Below are 17819 nucleotides of genomic sequence, written 5' to 3' on the forward strand. Positions count from 1 at the left end.
GAGACCACGGTGAAACCCCGTCTCTACTAAAAATACAAAAAAATTAGCCGGGCGTGGTGGCGGGCGCCTGTAGTCCCAGCTACTCGGAGAGGCTGAGGCGGGAGAATGGCGTGAACCCAGGAGGCGGAGCTTGCAGTGAGCCAAGACTGCGCCACTGCACTCCAGCCTGGACGACAGAGCGAGACTCCGTCTCAAAAAAAAAAAAAAAAAAAAAAAAAAAAAAATACTATTCCTTCTTTTTTTTGTAACTGTAGGTTTATACCTTTGAAACATTTTTTTAAATGATTAATTTTTTTGGAAGTAGAGAATATAAATGCATGTGCTTAACATCTTGAATCTGAAGTGTGGAAGTTTTAAGAGTCAGGTATTGATATATCTGAACTTTAGAGTCATATGGTAAAACGTGATAAAGACATTCTAATTTTTTTTGGAGGTGAAGCATTTACAGATATAGCTGAAAGAAAATATAGTCATTGTTATTTTTATGTGTATAAAACACTTTCTAGAATAGTTTTACTTTTGTTTTCTAAGACCCTAGACCTTTTACAGATTATGATAAAATTTCCATTCTATTATTGAGGATAGATATCTTCAGATTTAGATATATTTTCATTACAGTGTTTCACAACTTCATTGTGCATTTCTTGAAATCAGCCCATTTTATCATTATATAGTACCTGGTCAGTATCTAAATGGCATATAGTGATATTAAAAAAATATATTTCCTAAGTTAGGAGGCTTATATTCTGAACTCCAATGGGTCTTACTATCAGCCTGGGTGATAAGTTTTGCAATACTCTTAGACTACTTTTTATCTTTATAAGAGAATAGTATTGTAAAAATGTCAAAAATATCCATATGCCCAGTTCACTAGTAAATATACTGCTAAATGTGAACCTTTTTGGCAGTAGCTTATGCTACTCAAGGGACCGTATTTTTACAGAATAATATATTTCAAAGGATATTGGTTTCCATTGTAGAAAATTCATGCATTTAGAGTAACTTAAAGCCAAAACAGTTGTGCTTGTGCTATGTGTTTAGAATATTAGTCATCTTGAATACATGCATAGGTTAAGTGTCAGAAGCTATATATCGTGCAGAAAGAAAATTTATTGTTAGGAGACCAGGCTGTACCTGTGCTTATACAGCATTTTCCTTAGAGGATCAATTTGAGTATATGAACAAGTACCAGCTAGATTTTTGCACGGTAACATTATTGATAATATAGGAGAAGTTCATTGAGGAGAAAAACAAAGGAAGCATAAAAGTCTCATACTGCATGAAACTACAGAAATGGATCAAAGAGTTTGACAGGAAGTTTAATGTGTACATAAGTAGAGGCTGACAGGAACATGCTGTGTGTGCCAAAGGTTCCAGTGATGGAAAACTGAAACATAGTGCTCACTGACCACAGCATGAGCCTTGACACACATTGTAAATAATCCAGAGATATATGACTGCATTAAGTGCTAGGCTGGTGTATGAACGGCAGTAAATCTATAGCAGCAGAAAGGGTTGGCATGCAGAAATTCCTCTGATTAATTTTTATAATGGATTAATAGGAATATAGCAAATATTTTCATTTCAAATTCTACCATCTCCAGTTCCCCTCTCCAACTCTTCCCGATGTGATCATTTTTTATTCTCCTCTGCTCACCAGACTTGTATATGCGGATACCTGCTTCAGTACCATCAAGTTAAAAGCAGAAGATGCTTCTGGTAGAGAGCATTTAATCACTCTCAAGTTGAAGGCAAAGGTATGTGCCTCGTTAAACTGTTATTGTGATCAGGAAATACTTTGTGAAATGAACTCTGTGAATGCTCTCAATGTAAAGAAGTGCTAGTTGCATCTAAAAATACATATATCATGCTTTAAAACATTGATTTTGGAAAGCTTCAAAGAATTTATTCACCACGTTTCCAAAAGCCTAGACAGTTTTATGTCATATATTAGTCCAAGTTTGATCAAAATACAGACTTTATGACAAATACTACAAATACAATTTTATAGACTCAGAGTACCATGGTGTTAATTTTGTAACATCCTGTGTAGAAGACAGTGGACACTTCCACTATCCCAAGTTGTACTGAGAAAAATCTTTTGCATTCAACTGTTACTATAAATTTCTTTTGTAGTTCTTATTCTTATCTGTGATCCCCACTCCCTAACACAAACAACATATATGCATACTTTTTTATATTTTGTTTGCTTTGGCTGGGGTTTTTTGGCTTAAGTATTTTAAGAATTTGCAGAGGTTATGCCTCTATTTATAGATCCCTTATAGGATAGTGATCTATAATCACAAATTTTATTGGCACAAAACATGGTTGTTTCATCTTTATTTTTTAGTTCTAAATTGTGAATTTGGACAAATAGGTAAAATAAACAAGTTTGGCATATTAATCATTTACCTAGTAATCACTGGAGAAACATGAGAATTTGAAGAAAACCAGGACGTCCAACTTTTTTTTTTTTTATTGTTCTTGGAGTCATCAATCAACTCCTTTTCAGAAGATTGTAGTGATGAAAAGATCAATTGTGTTTGTCCTTTTTAAAAATGTGTCTGGCATTTAAGCTTTCCACAAGAGAAAATTAATATATAAAGCTGTACTGGATGACACAGAAAAGTTGATATCTTACAGTGTTTCTATAACAGACAGGTTGAGAAATGACTAATTCTCTCTTTCACACACAGAATGTGTAGGTCTAATTTTAAGATCCATATGTGGTAAGTCTTGGAAAAAATTAGTGGGATGGAAATCTCATTATTTGTAAAATAAGTTAGATAATTACTTTTATTAAATTGAAAAGATTTTTATTTTCTTTTTTAGTTTGTAAAGGTGTGCTTTTTTTTTAAGAGAAATTTGTCTTTATCCTTCCTAAGGGTCACATGTTGCCAGTGTCAAGGGTTCTGTCATTTCCTTCAAAGCTCTGTTTATATTTCGTACCTTAGTAAAATTAGCTGTTTTTCTATGAGGACCAAAACTAAAGATTTTAAATACACCCTGTCCTCGTTTTTACAAGCTCTTCTACTTCCTAAGAAGATGTTGCTGTAAATTTGTGCTGCCTTTAACTATAACTACAAGATTTTAATCCAAGTTGATGACATTTAGTTCATTTATTGGTAGTATTCAGAGTGAGGATGTGACAATTTAATGTGGTCCATTTTGTCTGCTTTTTTCTATACTTTTTCAAGGTAGATAAGATGATCCTTTTAGTATTTCTCTGGAGAATGTTTTCCAGGGTCAGTTTTGCAACATCTATAGTTACGAAGCACTTTTATGGATACTCTCGCAAAAGAGAAGAGAAAGCTTTATTTAAGCTGGGAAGGAATTTGGCAAAAAAAGGAAAAAAAAACCTGTTTTGGAAAAAAGCATGTCACTGAATCTTATGTTGGTATGATTTATTAGAATCTTTATTTCTCAATTTAGTTTAGCTTTTATATATACACCACAGCTGTCTTTGAGATGTGATAATTTTTTTTTTAGGAAAAAAAAGTTAGTTCTAGATTGTGAATTTGGACAAATAAGTAGAATAAACAAGTTCAGCATATTAGTCATTTACCTAGTAATCACTGGGGAAACATGAGAATTTGAAGAAAACCAGGACATCTTTTTTTTTTTTTTTTTTTTTTTTTTTTTAGGAAAAAGGTATAGGTATATATAAAACAACCAGCAACTAATCGTCAAAACTTTTACTTTCAAAAGTAATTTACAACAACAAAAACTCCACATATAGGAATATTAACTGAAAAATATTTTAGGAAACAAAAATTTTAGGGAAAAAAAAAAGAAATTGGGCCTGGGATTGTCAGTCAGCTACACTAATAGCTGAAATGTTAACTGTATGTTAAGAGTATATTATGCAAAATCTTAATCCAAACTAAGTTTTAAGTGGAATGCTGAATTTTTTTTTATTAATAACATACCTCAAAGTAGGCTTTTTCATAAATACATAAACCTTTATTTCTATTACTTGATTTTTTAAATATACAGTAAATAAATGCATTTGTTTTATTTATTCTGGAATACATACTCTCCCAATTCTACCACTTCCCCTCATGATCTCCAAGAAACTCACAAAGAAAACAAATACCTATTTTGACTAGATGTCCTTTATTAAAAGTAAATATGTAAATAAAAAATAAGTAGAAGTAAACCAGATAAATTTTGTGGTTTTTATAGGTATATTTTTATGTAATACTTACAGTACATTCGGTACTGAATTACCTTTGCTTTACAAAAGAAGTAGCCCAGGGCTTTCTCAGCTTTGGTCAAGATCAGTACTACTTGAAAAACAAATTACAAATATGTATCAGAGGGTGGTCACTCTTTCTCTGCTACAATGTGTATGTATTTACTTGGGGATCAGCCTTACAGTTCTGTGATTGGATAGGTAGTCCAATCACAGAACAGACTTGGTTAAAATTTGTCTTAGAATATATTAGTATTATAGAGTCTAAAAAATATTGTGTGATAAAAATATATACTTAATATTATGTAATTTTTTTTTTTTAGTTACTGATTGGATTTTCTGCAAATGAGATTTGGAGAACTATGTTTTACTTGAAAATAATTAAATACTATACTTACTTTTCAGTTAATATTCCTATATGATGTGGAGCTTTTGTTGTTGTAAATTACTTTTGAAAGGAAAAGTTTTGACAATTAGTTGCCAGTGGTTTTATATATACCTATACAACTTACTACTGAAAAGTATCTTAATTTTGATCAAGTTACTTTGTTATGTTGTATTTAGTCATCTACATTGTAGTTAATACTATTATAATTCAGAAGCTATTCTGAAAATGAATATCTAGTATGCTAGTTTATATTTTAATATTTATGATAAATCATCCAGACTTATATAAATGTTCTTTTTAAGCTCTGTACTATTATGTGAAGTTTGTTATATAAACAAAATTGATTTTGCACATGAATGTAATTAACACATATTGCAAATGTTCATTTAACTCAGATATGAAGTAAAGCCACTTGCGTAAAGATCAGTCTAATTTATTGTATACATATTGTATTACAAATATAAAAATATATTTGAAAGATGTCATTATCTCAGAAACTACATACTGGACTCATTTATATATGTAGGATCATATATTTACTCTAACTTGCTTTTTTGTTTAACTATTTGTGGATCTCTTTCCATATCAGTACATTGATACCATTTACTATACTGAATCCTACTTGAATGTAGTATCTTACTCTCTTTTAGCATAATGAGCTGTGTATGTACTTAATGGGGCCACAGATACTTTACTTTGTTTATCTACTCCAAATACAGTAAACATTTCATTAATGTCTTATTTTATCTAGATTGATGATTCATTGAAGTTAGAGAGTTGATACTGTTCATTGTCACCATCACCAAGATAAATAGCAGCAACTCAAAATGAACTAAATTGTCCATTTTTGACCTATAGAGGTTTCAAGTGCACATTATTATTTTTAACGAATTCTGACATTTTAGAGGGAACAGAGATTTTGTAACACTTTTACTTGAGTTTTGTCATTTTTACATGTGAAACAGCCAGAGAAATTAAATGACTTGTTCAAGATCAAACAAGTTAGTTAGCAGAGCTAGAACCAAAGAAAGCTGAGGTCTCTGTCTACATTTACTTTGAGATAATCACGATTTTAAAATATGGTATACAAATTGTTTTTCCAGTGATTACAGCAATGATACTCTGAAGCACATCATCTGATATTTTTGTCTGAAATAGAACTTCCTCTTTTAATTTCAGCATGATCTTTTTTTTTTTTTTCCAGAAGTAGACCACTGGAATATTTTTATATGATTTCTTACATATTTGCCTTTGTGTTAATTAGTTCTACATAGCCAGATACCATTAGTCAGAGTGTATATTGATAGTAAGTCTTTTTAGCCAACTTATTATTGTAGCTAAATGTTAATTTTTTTGAAAGTGTTGATTTCAAATGTTTGTTAAATACTATAGTGATTTTTTTGTTCCCTTTTACTTACCCAGCAGAGTACTGAAAAATAAGAGGCTGAAAAAAGTGAAAGCCTGAAACTTCTTTTAAATATTTTGTCAAATGAAAGTTTTCCTAAAACTGATTTTCTTTCAGTACATTTAGCTTTTTAATGGAAAGAAGTGGGTATTTTTAATTACATGTGACTTTGAAGAATCAGAATTGGATTATAGAGAAATCATTAAGTATGATTCTCTAATAAGGAAATTGATTTTAAGACATTTTATCTTTTGCCTTTGTTAACTTAAAAACTTGGTTTGTCCTCCTGACTGCCACTTTTTTTATGACTAGTTGAAGGAATAATTTTGTATTTAGCAATCTTTCAAAGGTTTTTCTTGCTAAAAACTCTTTTATTTTTTCTTAATAAGCCAGAAGATATTTCATTCTTTTTATTTATCTTCTTGCTAAAATTAATATCTTTAATATAGAAAATAATTTTTTAAATTGACAGCTATATGTATTCATTTTTGTGTATTTCTTAATTCCTTTAACTGATACTGCCTATATAAATAGAGACTGATGCTATTTGAAATTAAATTTAGGACTAGAAGAAAATTAAATATCAACTAATTTGACCTCTTATTTTAAAGATAAACAGAGATCCAGTTTGGTTCATTCCTGAAATCATAACTTCAGCAGCTGACCCAACACTGACTTAATTCATTACCTTTTACTCAACACCGATTGCCTTGGCACTTCCAAATCACCAAACTTGCACCTCCGTAGGTTGACTATAATTAAGCTCTTCACATCACTATGAAAGTGGAGCAAAAATATTTATATGTAATACATTTGCAGTTATAATAATATGTTTTCCCCCAGTATATCTAGTTTTTCTTTTTTTTTCTTTTTTTTTTTTTTTTGAGACAGAGTCTCGCTCTGTCACCCAGGCTGGAGTGCAGTGGCGCGATCTCGGCTCACTGCCATCTCTGCCTGCCAGGTTCACGCCATTCTCCTGCCTCAGCCTCCCAAGTAGCTGGGACTATAGGCGCCCACCACAATGCCTGGCTAATTTTTTGTATTTTTTCGTAGAGGTGGGGTTTCACCGTATTAGCCAGGATGATCTCAATCTCCTGACCTTGTGATCCACCCGCCTTGGCCTCCCAACGTGCTGGGATTACAGGCGTGAGCCACCGTGCCCGGCCCCTAATATATCTAGTTTTTCTGAAATACCTCATGTGATGTTAACACACAGAAGCAAAAATGGTCTAATTTTATGCCTTTTTAATAGTATCCTGCAGAATCACCAGATTATTTTGTGGATTTTCCTGTTCCATTTTGTGCTTCCTGGACACCTCAGGTAAATTCTCCTCAGGTAAATTCTTAAATTTGTTTTAAGTAATTAAAAAGTACAGTTGTCCCAGCGTATCCATGGGGGGATTATTTCTTGGGCCCTCTGTAAATACCAAAATCCATGGATACCCAAATCTCTTATATAAAATGGGACGTTGTTTATAGCCTGTGCACACTCTTCTCTATACTTTTAAGTTATCTCTAGATTATAATACCTAATACAATGCATATGCCATGTAAGTAGTTGTTATACTGTATTTTTAAATAGTTTTGTTATTTATTTATTTTTGAATATTTTCTGTCTGCAGTTGGTTGAATCTGCACATGTGGAATCCGTGGGTAGGGCCAACTGTAACTGTTTTTACTCAGGTAGTCATTATAGGTTATGAAGTAATCTTTTTTTTTTCAGTTTCCTTAAGCATTTATTTATAAACACACCTTCTATAATGCTTCTTTTATATTTCCTTACAGTTAATGTCCATTTTCTTTCTCCCTCTCTACATGCACACACAAACACACCCACTCACACCCACACCCACGCATAAATACACACACCGACACACACACACGCACACCATCCAGCCTGTAGATATTTATGCTTCATTTTCAGTAAACATGCAGAAGCACTTTTGACAGACATTTTCATTTAAATTTAAATTCCAAAGAACTCTGTAGAAAGCAGTGAATGGTAACTGAAAAGTTGAGTGAAATTTTTTATATTGCTAAAACTTTTGACATTGATTACATAATATCAGAGAATCCTTTTCAGAGGAGAATGAATTATGACTGAAAACATAAACCTTGCCATTTCTACTCCATTTTTATTGTTTTAAAGTATTTGTCCTTAGTTCATTTTTGAACTTTGATTATATTCTTTTATTTTGTGCTTTAGAACGTTCAATATTTTGAGTAAAGAATACAGAAGATTCTCCTGCTTCTGTCAGTTGAATTTCGCAGTACATTGATGATATTAGCAAGATAATGTTTTTTAGAAGTGCATTGTAAACTATAACATAGATACAAGGTGGTATGATTATCAGTAGTACTATCACCGTTTCATGTGTGTGATTTTTAAGGATGTGGCACAATGTGATTAGTTAGGGCATAGTTCTTTCACCAAGTAAATTGTGGCAGTTGATAGCAAAATGGAGAGAACATTTTTATTCTTAGGCAAAGAGAAAAAACATTTCTAGTGACATTTTACAAATATTCTGTAAATGGAGGCTACTCATTTTGGCTATAAAATTTTGGTTAGATTTAAATAAAAAATTATGCTTGTATTTTAAAACATAAATACATGAGTAAAGTAAATATATAAGAAATTAGTAAAAAATAAAAAGCCTAATAGGATTTAAATAGTCTTGTCAAGGCCAAAATGCCATTTTAATTATATATTGTATTTATCCAAAAATTATTTTTCTCATATTCTTTTTTTGCTTTTTTTTTAAAGACCCAATCTCCCCACAGTGGAAGTTGAGAAAACATAGCAAAATAGAGAAGAGAGAGCCTGTAATTTGCTTTTGGTATTTTGATGTATGCAATAAGTAAAATACTATGTTGATTTTTTTTTTCTATTAAAGAATTGGAATTATGCATAGATTTTATAGCTTTCTTTTTTTACTTTAAAAAAATTTCATGAAACCCATGTCCCTTTTTTTAAAATACACATTTTCTATTTGGCTCTGGAAGTTTAATCTTGATTTTTTAAGTGAGATCATGAGAAAATATCATAGCTAGGTTGTGTTACTCTTTCCAGGTGTTATTTCTAAATTATACTTTAATATTTATCACAATTCCAAGGTTGAAAAACACACTGTTTATGAGTTTCTTTGTGTTTTAGATGTAGATAATTCTAGAAGTTTCCCCAGGCATTTATCTGTGGAAAAGTTTGCAATACCATGAAAAGATTGTTTAGTACTTACTTTATTTTGTTATTTAACAAAATTAGTTCGTGACTCTCTACTAGACTGGAAAGTCTTTGAAGGCAATTTCTTTTAAATTTTATATCCACATGCTTAGTGCCTTATTCATATAAGCATGGAATAAATATTAATATTAATTCAAATTTAAGTTTCAGGTTTAATTGGGTCATACAAGTTTTCTGTTTTGTAGTAACTCTAAGAAAATGTAGAATTAGAGTAATGAGTGTTATAAATTCTTAATTTGTGGAATATACTGAAATTCTTAGCAAAATACAGATAAATTAAAACAGCCTTTTATCACAACTCAGATTTGACAAATGTTAATATTTTGTCACTTTTGGTTCGGATACATCTATATTTCTCTTTCTCTCAAAAATAAAATGTTTTAAGAATGCTAAGACCTGACCCCCTTTTCTGTCCCTCCTCCCAATCTTTCCTTTCTTTGCTTCTCTCCCTTTAAATAGTAACTGTTTACCCAAAATTGGTATATAGGCCATCCATGCATACTTTTTTGCCATATTTGTTTATGCCATATTTGCAGTCTCTTTTTTTAACATTATATAATTTCAGTGATTTATCCATAATCTGTCTACTATATTTATTTTAAATACTTTATATTATTCCATTATGTTAATCAGCAGCTTGATTTATCTGTAGCACTACTGATAAGGTTATTCACAAATTCTGACAAACAGTGCTGCAGTGAACATCCTTCCATGTTTCCTTGTGCACATGTATGAGACTTTTAGTATGGGTTTTTCCTAGAAGTGAAAATGCTGGATTTCAGGCTATGTGCCTCTTTGGGGTTACGCAATATTGACAAATTGCCTTCCCTAATTGGTTGTATAAGTTTATATTCCCATTCAGCAATGCATATTCTTTCCAAGCTTTAGTCTCATCTTAGTCTGACCTTCTTATAAGTTTATGGTTATTGTTGTGTCCGTAGCCTTAGCCTATATTTTTTTCCTTTTATTATAAACATTTTATCTATATTTTGATATAATTTTTTGTTAGTTAAATGGGATATAAATATCTCTGTGGCATGTCTTTTAACTTTGTATATATTTTGTCATACAGAGTTTAACTTTCAGTCTGGTCACATCCTTCTCTTGTAGTTTCTGTTGTGTTTCAAATAAAATCTTTCATATATTTTTCTGAAAAGATATTCTGCTATAGTTCAGAAAGTTATTTTTACTATTTAAGTATTTAAGTATGAGATAGCACCTATTTTCTAGATGCTTATGCAATTTGAATGTGTCTTCTTCATTTGTGCGGGTTGGGGGCTGATTTCACAGTTTTTCTTTTACACATGCCATTAATATTTAGAAAGTTTAAAATACATATCATTTACCTATAAGATTCTGGCTGTATATCATAAGGACTTTGGATGGTACCAGCAGTGTGAACTCTGAGTCTTTTAGACATGATAAGTGTGTTGGTAGTTTATGTTTTGAAAATGAGAAGAAATGTGAGACTTCTTTGTTATGTGTGATCTTTTTTAATTGGCTGGCTGAAAACAGTTCTGCTTGTGGGAGTTTTTTTAAAACAATTTTTTAACAGTTGTTTCTCTTAAGCAATATAAATGTTACCGTTTAATAGCAGAGTTAGATTTAGGATATGGTAAACAGATTTCAGATAATTGATTTTTTAAAAATCCCTTTCTGCTTTTGTGTATTCCCTCTTTGGAGTCAGTGTTTCTGGACTTTAAACTTGGAAGATCTTTCTTTTTCTTTTTTTTTTGTAATATAATAGACATGGCTTTGTGGCATCCATATTAAAAATGGGTAATTTTCCTTATGGTCCCTGTCTTCCTGCTGAGTTGATAATGTTTTGATGTATTTTTCTTTTGCTCTGATGAGAGGTCTGCTGCTGCTGCTCTGACATATTCATTTGGATGAATAATTATAACTTGCACAATGTCAAGCTGAAGATGGTAGGGTTTTGTGCGTCATGACAAGCCTAGTAGCCAGTGCAGGTGTCTCACAGCATGATCAGCAACAGCCAGTGTATTCTGGCTCAGAGGAGACATTTATAGTAGTAAGAAATCAGCACCAAGGGCAAGGCTGCTGCTACTATTGCTGCCATGATACGTGCCAAAGAAACACAAAGTGCTTCTCAAAGACAAGTGTCTAAGCACCTCTTTCTAGATATTTACTTTGTTTGCTCAGTTAATCTTTTATAGATTTTAGCATAGACGGTGAGAACATCTCATAATTTTATTCTACTTCCTAACATCACAAATGCTTCAAAATATATATTTAATAATTGTTTTAGAATTTTACATACTGGTCAGATGTGTAAATACTCTTGACTGAGACTATAGAATGCCCTAGTATCAGATTTTAAGTGCACTGATATTATGATTATTAAAAAACGAAATTCCTTTTGTCCAGGTCACTGATCAAGCAAAAATGGATGTTAAAATTGCGATTTTGCCTTTAAGTGTGCCACTAAGTGCAGGCTTGGTGAAGTATTCTTGCCATGGGCGGTTGGAATCCTCAGGTTCAGTGTGGTGTAGTGAATAGTGGTCTTTATATTTTTTATCATGGAAATCTTATATTCTTGGAGTAATGCCATGAATGCAAGAAGAGCAAAACTAGTGATAAAGCCTCTGGCTGATAATCTGATGGTGAATGAAGAATTTGTAATTAAAGGAAGCAGTCCTATTACATAGTAGGGAGCATGATCCCTTAGTTAGAGCAGTATACTAGCAGTTGGGTATTCTAAGTTGTGTTTACAGTTCAGCCATTAATTTAATTGTATTAGTTCAGACAAGTCACATAACTGCCCTTTGCCTCAGTTCATATGTACTGTATATGGAAATGGTGAACCTTTTTTCTTTCATGGATATATAAAGAAAAGTAAATCGGGTTTAAAACAAACACAGTGTTGGGGCAAATCCCCCAGTTTTTCACCCTAATGATCCTGTGGAAGTTCTTTTGACCAGCTGGATTTTTTTTCTTTCCATTTTTACCTCTGCTGTTTTTTTTTTGTTTGTTTTGTTTTGTTTTTTTAAGATTAAGAAAATTTCCTTTTATTCCTCATTTGCTAAATTTTTATGATGAATAGATGTTAACATTTATTAAACACTTTGTGCAGTAGTTGTACCTCTGCTGTTTTTGTTGGAGGACTTATAGTAGTGGAATTTTATTCACTCTTAAATTGGTTAATTTCATATGCTTTTTCTTTCTTGGCAGTCTTACTGTTGCCACAGTGGTATGGCTAAAAAGACATCAAAGGGATCAAAACAAAATTTATTATTGAGATTATGTGATATGGTAGAAAAAGTATCAGCATAGGAGTCATTTGACCTATAGACTTAGTCACCTATCAGCTGCCTTTCTTTTGTTTTTCTTTCTTGATAGCTAATTATTTATTTAAAAAGCAGCCTGTATTGATTCTAAAAAAGAAGAGAAAGAGGAAAAATACAAGCAACTAAAATTAAAATGTAAAGTTACCATTAATGCTTTTATTTAGGCAGTAGTATTGAGGCATCATTGTATAATTGTTTTGAAACTATCCTTGTCACTTAACAAAGTTTCCTTTTAAAAATATCATTGATAATACTGTGCATTTGTTATTCCAGATAATTCTTAGAATTACTTGGGTTTTAGTTACAATTGGGTTTACGTTTATCCAGCAAATTAAGAATTAATATGGCCAAAATCTAGAAAAACATTATCTCTACATTTACTTAGGTCCTTCAGTAGAGTAGCAATGATTTCTTAATCTACATGTTACATATTTTTGTTGAATTTTTTCTAGTATTTTAAAATTTTTGTTATTTTTAATGCAATCTTTTTAATTGTATTTTTTAGTTGATCATCAGAATGTGGGCAAGCTATTAATTTAAATGTTTTATTTTGATCAAATGTGAACATAGCTTCAGAAGTTAAGTTTGCAAGGTTTTTTTTGTTGTTGTTTTTGTTTTCTTTTTAGAAAAAGCAGCATAGCCTCCATCTCACCTGTTTCTCCAGGGACAAACACTTTTGGCTGTTAGCTGATTCTTTCAGTAGTTAATTTGTCGTTTCATGCTTTTGTATTTATACTACTTTTTGTTTTAGGCATTATCTACTAAATTCCACTGTAGATAATGAGGAGTTTGTTGTTTTCTCTACCTACCCTCACTCCGTCCTACCTTCCTGCTTTCCCCAAATAACTATATTGTAATTTGGATAATAATATTCAGTGTTTACATTATTATGAAGATATTTGTATCCTATGTAGATATAAGTAATGTGGTTACTTATATCTAATGTAATGTGGTTAACTGTGATTAATTTTCCTTTGTCACCCTGGTTTTTATTATTCCTAGAGGTCACTTTTTTTAAACTTTTCCATTTCTTTAGTTTTCTAAGTTGTTATAACTCATTCAACCTCCATATACTAAAATACCAATGGTATTTCTTAAGTAAATGCGTTTCATGGGCAGTGGGATGGATATATGACTTTGAATCTCACTTACTTGCCAGATTAAAGAAGATATTATATCGCTATAGTTTCAGTTGATTTCTAAGATTATAAAAATTGGTTTAAGCTTTGTAGAAGATTTGAGATCTGTGCATTTTGAGCACATGAAATACTTGTGGAATGGCAAAGCTCTCCCATGAATTTAAAGACCCAAAGAGACTAGTTACATGGAACAGGTTTTTTTAATCAAATGCCTTCATTGGTACATTAATGATTTACTTGCTGATGTTAATAAATATGACTTTATTATAGACCTTCACAGTAGGCTTCATATCTGCTCAGGCACTGTAGCATAGTATAAAGAGAATACAGAGTCTAAAAGTCTGGATCAAATTCTGGCTCTGTCTTTACCAGTGCATGACCTTGTGTAAATTACTTATTTATAAAAAGAAAGAAATAATATCTGTGTCATAGAGTACTTACGAGAACAAATTGAGGTGTTGTATATGAAAATCCTTTTGAATAGTAAAATGCTGTACAAATGTACAAAGTGATGTAGAGAGTTAATGCAGTTTGTAAATTGGTGAACTCTTAATATAGTGAGAGCTAATATGGGCAAAGAAGTGATCTCTCTCCATGTGTAATGATATTGTATATTTGTGGATTTATACACACACATCTGTCAAACAGCACTTATTATCTATATATTGAATTATGTATACGTTAAAGACTTTAAAGACAGCATTTTATTTACGTGCAATAAACAAGGAGTTTTCTGTGTTCAAAAATGAAATAGGGATGATTAATGAAAAATCACGGTCAATCTCACCAGGCTACATGGATGTGGAAGGTGACTACATATACATTGTACTATAAATAACAGAGATAAGAGATGTTGAGAGAAATACTACTTGGTTTCACAGTTTTATTGGTTAATATATTGTGAGTACTTTGGTGAACTTAATGCTTAATGTTATGGTTTGGAGTAACTCAGTAAAATATTCTTATATAGCAGGTGTCCTAAGTAAGAGAAAACATGTATCAGTCTCCAAATGACTCCTTTAATGTTGTGATCTATATTTTAAAATACTTTTGGATAAAAATTAATTTTTCAATATTAGTGAAGCAAATTTATTTTAATGCGAGTATAATTTATTAACATTCTTTCTCTCGTGTTTTGTTCCTGACAGGGACTCTGGTAAATTGATACACTATGTCTATATGTCTATTTGAATTTTTTTTTTTTTTTATAATCCAGGGGCTAATTCGGAATATGTGGGTGTTTATATGCTTGTGCATGCATGCATGTATGTGTGTATATGTTTGAAAACTTCACTTCTGAAAAACATGCCCATTGGAGAATAAAGATCCAATAGGTTGAAGACAGAAATGATAGATACTTCAGTGACAAAAAGTGTTAATTCAAATATGACCTCCTAGCATCACTAAGAAATGTTAATACTTAGAGCTAGAAAATATTCCCCCCTCATCTTTTTGTGCCAAAATAAAAGTTGAATATTAGAAGCCAAACCAATTTATTAGATAGATATAGAGTTGGAAAATATTGGAGTTTGTAAATAGTAGAGACACTGAGACAGTATTAATTAATTAATTAAATGATGTCACTGTTAGTTCCTTGGCTCTGGCTATGAGAATAACATTGTCAGCTAGCAGCAAACTGGTATTCTTTCTATTAGTTTTGAACTTACCTGGTGTAAAGGTTTTTATGATCTTTTTTTTATTTCATTGATTTTAGAGTGAAGAAAAATTAGATACCGCTAACTTTTTTCTTTAGGGATGGTAGCACCCTTTTGGGTATAACCTAACTGGAACAAAAAGCTAGTCTTTTTTCTTTTCTCTTTCTTTTTTTCTGGTCCACTAATTGGCTTGACCTTTTTTTTTTTTCCTCTTTTTGAATAGTCCACAATATAGGATGCTAAGGATAAGATTGAAAGTACCTACTTATTTTCAGCGTGTGCTTGAGGAACTTTCTTTCTTTCACTTTTCAAAAGTGGAATTGCTACAGTTACTCTGTGATGGCTACACGAGGTGACTATGTTTCATTTGGTCCTGTGGGCAGATACCCTTTTCACATGCATGAAAAACACTAGCAAATTTTTTAAATGATCAGTGATCAGTTATAGTCAAAATAAATATAGAAGAGGTGATATGTTCTTTATGGATTGCTTGACAGATAACAGTATTTGACCAAACAAATTCAGCTACAGATATACCTGTAGAAAGAGTTGAAAACATCAATGAAGCCTGTAAGCAACTTCAAATGAACTGAATATTTAGATTTATCACCTGTTTAAAGATACCTGATGGAGATATTGCAAGTAATACTAAAATTAAATTTCTTAAAAAGCTTTATTTCTTAATATTCTCTTACTCTATTTATACTTTTGGAATCCCCCAAAGAAAAAAAAAAGGATTATTAGAGGATTTATCTGCAAGTATTATAGGGAAGAATAAAAAAGATCAGAATTGAAAGCAACTGTTGCAAGTACCAGAAAATTATGCTATTAATTTAAGTGTCATCAGAGCACAAAAGATCACATTCTGGCACTTTGTGGAAATTATTAAGATACTGGAAATAATAGTACTTAAGATGAAGATATTATACTCTAAGATCTGGTTAAGTGACTGACATTATTACTTCACTTCAGGTATTATGAAAGTAACAAAATGCTTTTAAAGATAATAAGCATTACATTCTGAGATTGGCAGTGTTCATACTTTTCTGCTTAAGTGCTTTCCTAGCTCAACATAATTTAATAACAGTTATGGGGATATAGCTAACATCTTAGTTGCCACATATATCTTTCCCCCTTCTCCAATATATACACATTTATATATCTGTATATACATATAAAAGTAATACAGTTTTATTCTTTTAAGTGTTGGGTGTATGAGCTCTTCTGCATTCTTTGTCCTTACTGTGAGGATTGTTACTATTTTGTGTTTTTTAAGTTCCTAATTGTTGAGAAAACTAACGAGAAGCTGTTAGTTTCTACACATCTACTGCTGTGTAGATCCATTATTGTTCAGAAATCAGAATGACTGGTTTTTTAAATAGCTTTATTGAGATATAATTGACATACAGTATACTGAATGTATTTAAGGTGTACAGTTTGCTGAGTTTTGACGAATATCTACACCCATTAAATTGTCACCACAATCAGGATAATGAGCACATCCATCACATCCCAGTCACCTCCTTCCTCATTATTGTCCTTCCCTTTAGTCCTTCTCAACCTTCTCCCAGGGCCTCAGGCAACTACTGATCTGCTTTATGCTACCGTTGATTTGTTTGCAGTTTACAGAATCTTATATAATTCTGTGTACTTTTCTGTGCCAGTCTTTTTTCGTTGGCATAATTACTTGGAGATTGAACCATGTTGTAGCATGTGATATAGGTCATTCTTTTTTTGCTAAGTACTGATGGATGTGCCACATATAGGCCATCCACCTTTTGATGGGCATGTGGGTTGTTTTCAGAATTTGGCTAGTAAAATTTTTTCCAAATTGATCTAGAGATTCAGTGCAATCACAATCAAAATCCCAACAGCTTTTTTTTTTTTTTTTTCCTAATTTAAGAAATTGACAAAATTATGGCTGGTCGCAATGGCTCACACCCGTAATCCCAACACTTTAGGAGGCCGAGACAAGAGGATTGATTGAGCCCAGCAGTTGGAGACCATCTGGGCAACATGGTGAAACCTCGTCTCTACAAAAAATACAAAAAACAGCTGGGTGTGGGGGCAGCGTGTCTATAGTCCCCCAGCTACTCAGGAGGCTGAGGTGGGAGGATCAGTTGAGCTCAGGAGCTCAAGGTTGCAGTGAGCTGTGATCATGCCACTGCACTCCAGCCTGGGTGACAGAGAGACCCTATCTCAAAAAAAAAAAAAAAAAAAATATTAACAGAATTATTCCAAAATTTATGTGCAAAGGCTGCAAAGGTCCTATGATAGTTAAAATAACTCTGAAAAAGAACAAAATTAGAAGACTAACACAACCTGATTTCAAGACTTAAATCTTCTTTTTTCAGGATAATACAGTATTTTCATAAAGGTGGACAAGTAGATCACTGGAATAGATAATTCAGAAATAGACCTATACACATACAGACAGCTATTTTCAACGAAGGTACAAAGATAGTTTAGTGGAGGAAGGACAGTCTTT

At 31.9% G+C, this 17819-nt stretch overlaps 1 protein-coding gene across 12 annotated transcripts in view; it reads left to right on the forward strand.

The window, feature by feature from the left end:
- Positions 1-17819, forward strand: part of FANCL (FA complementation group L) — a 78120-nt gene that overhangs the window by 35823 nt on the left and 24478 nt on the right. For 4 of the 12 annotated variants that reach the window (XM_055243361.2, XM_055243364.2, XM_063616866.1 and 1 more), the window contains 2 exons: positions 1661-1757; positions 7241-7309. In XM_055243361.2, coding sequence (XP_055099336.2) covers positions 1661-1757; positions 7241-7309 — 166 coding nt within the window. Of the gene's footprint in view, positions 1-1660; positions 1758-7240; positions 7325-11617; positions 11669-17819 lie in introns of all 12 variants that reach the window. The other 8 variants (XM_055243359.2, XM_055243362.2, XM_063616863.1 and 5 more) reach the window with 4 other exon arrangements.

The sequence above is a fragment of the Symphalangus syndactylus genome, chromosome 14 (genome assembly GCF_028878055.3).
Source record: "Symphalangus syndactylus isolate Jambi chromosome 14, NHGRI_mSymSyn1-v2.1_pri, whole genome shotgun sequence".
NCBI classification, from domain to species: domain Eukaryota; kingdom Metazoa; phylum Chordata; class Mammalia; order Primates; family Hylobatidae; genus Symphalangus; species Symphalangus syndactylus.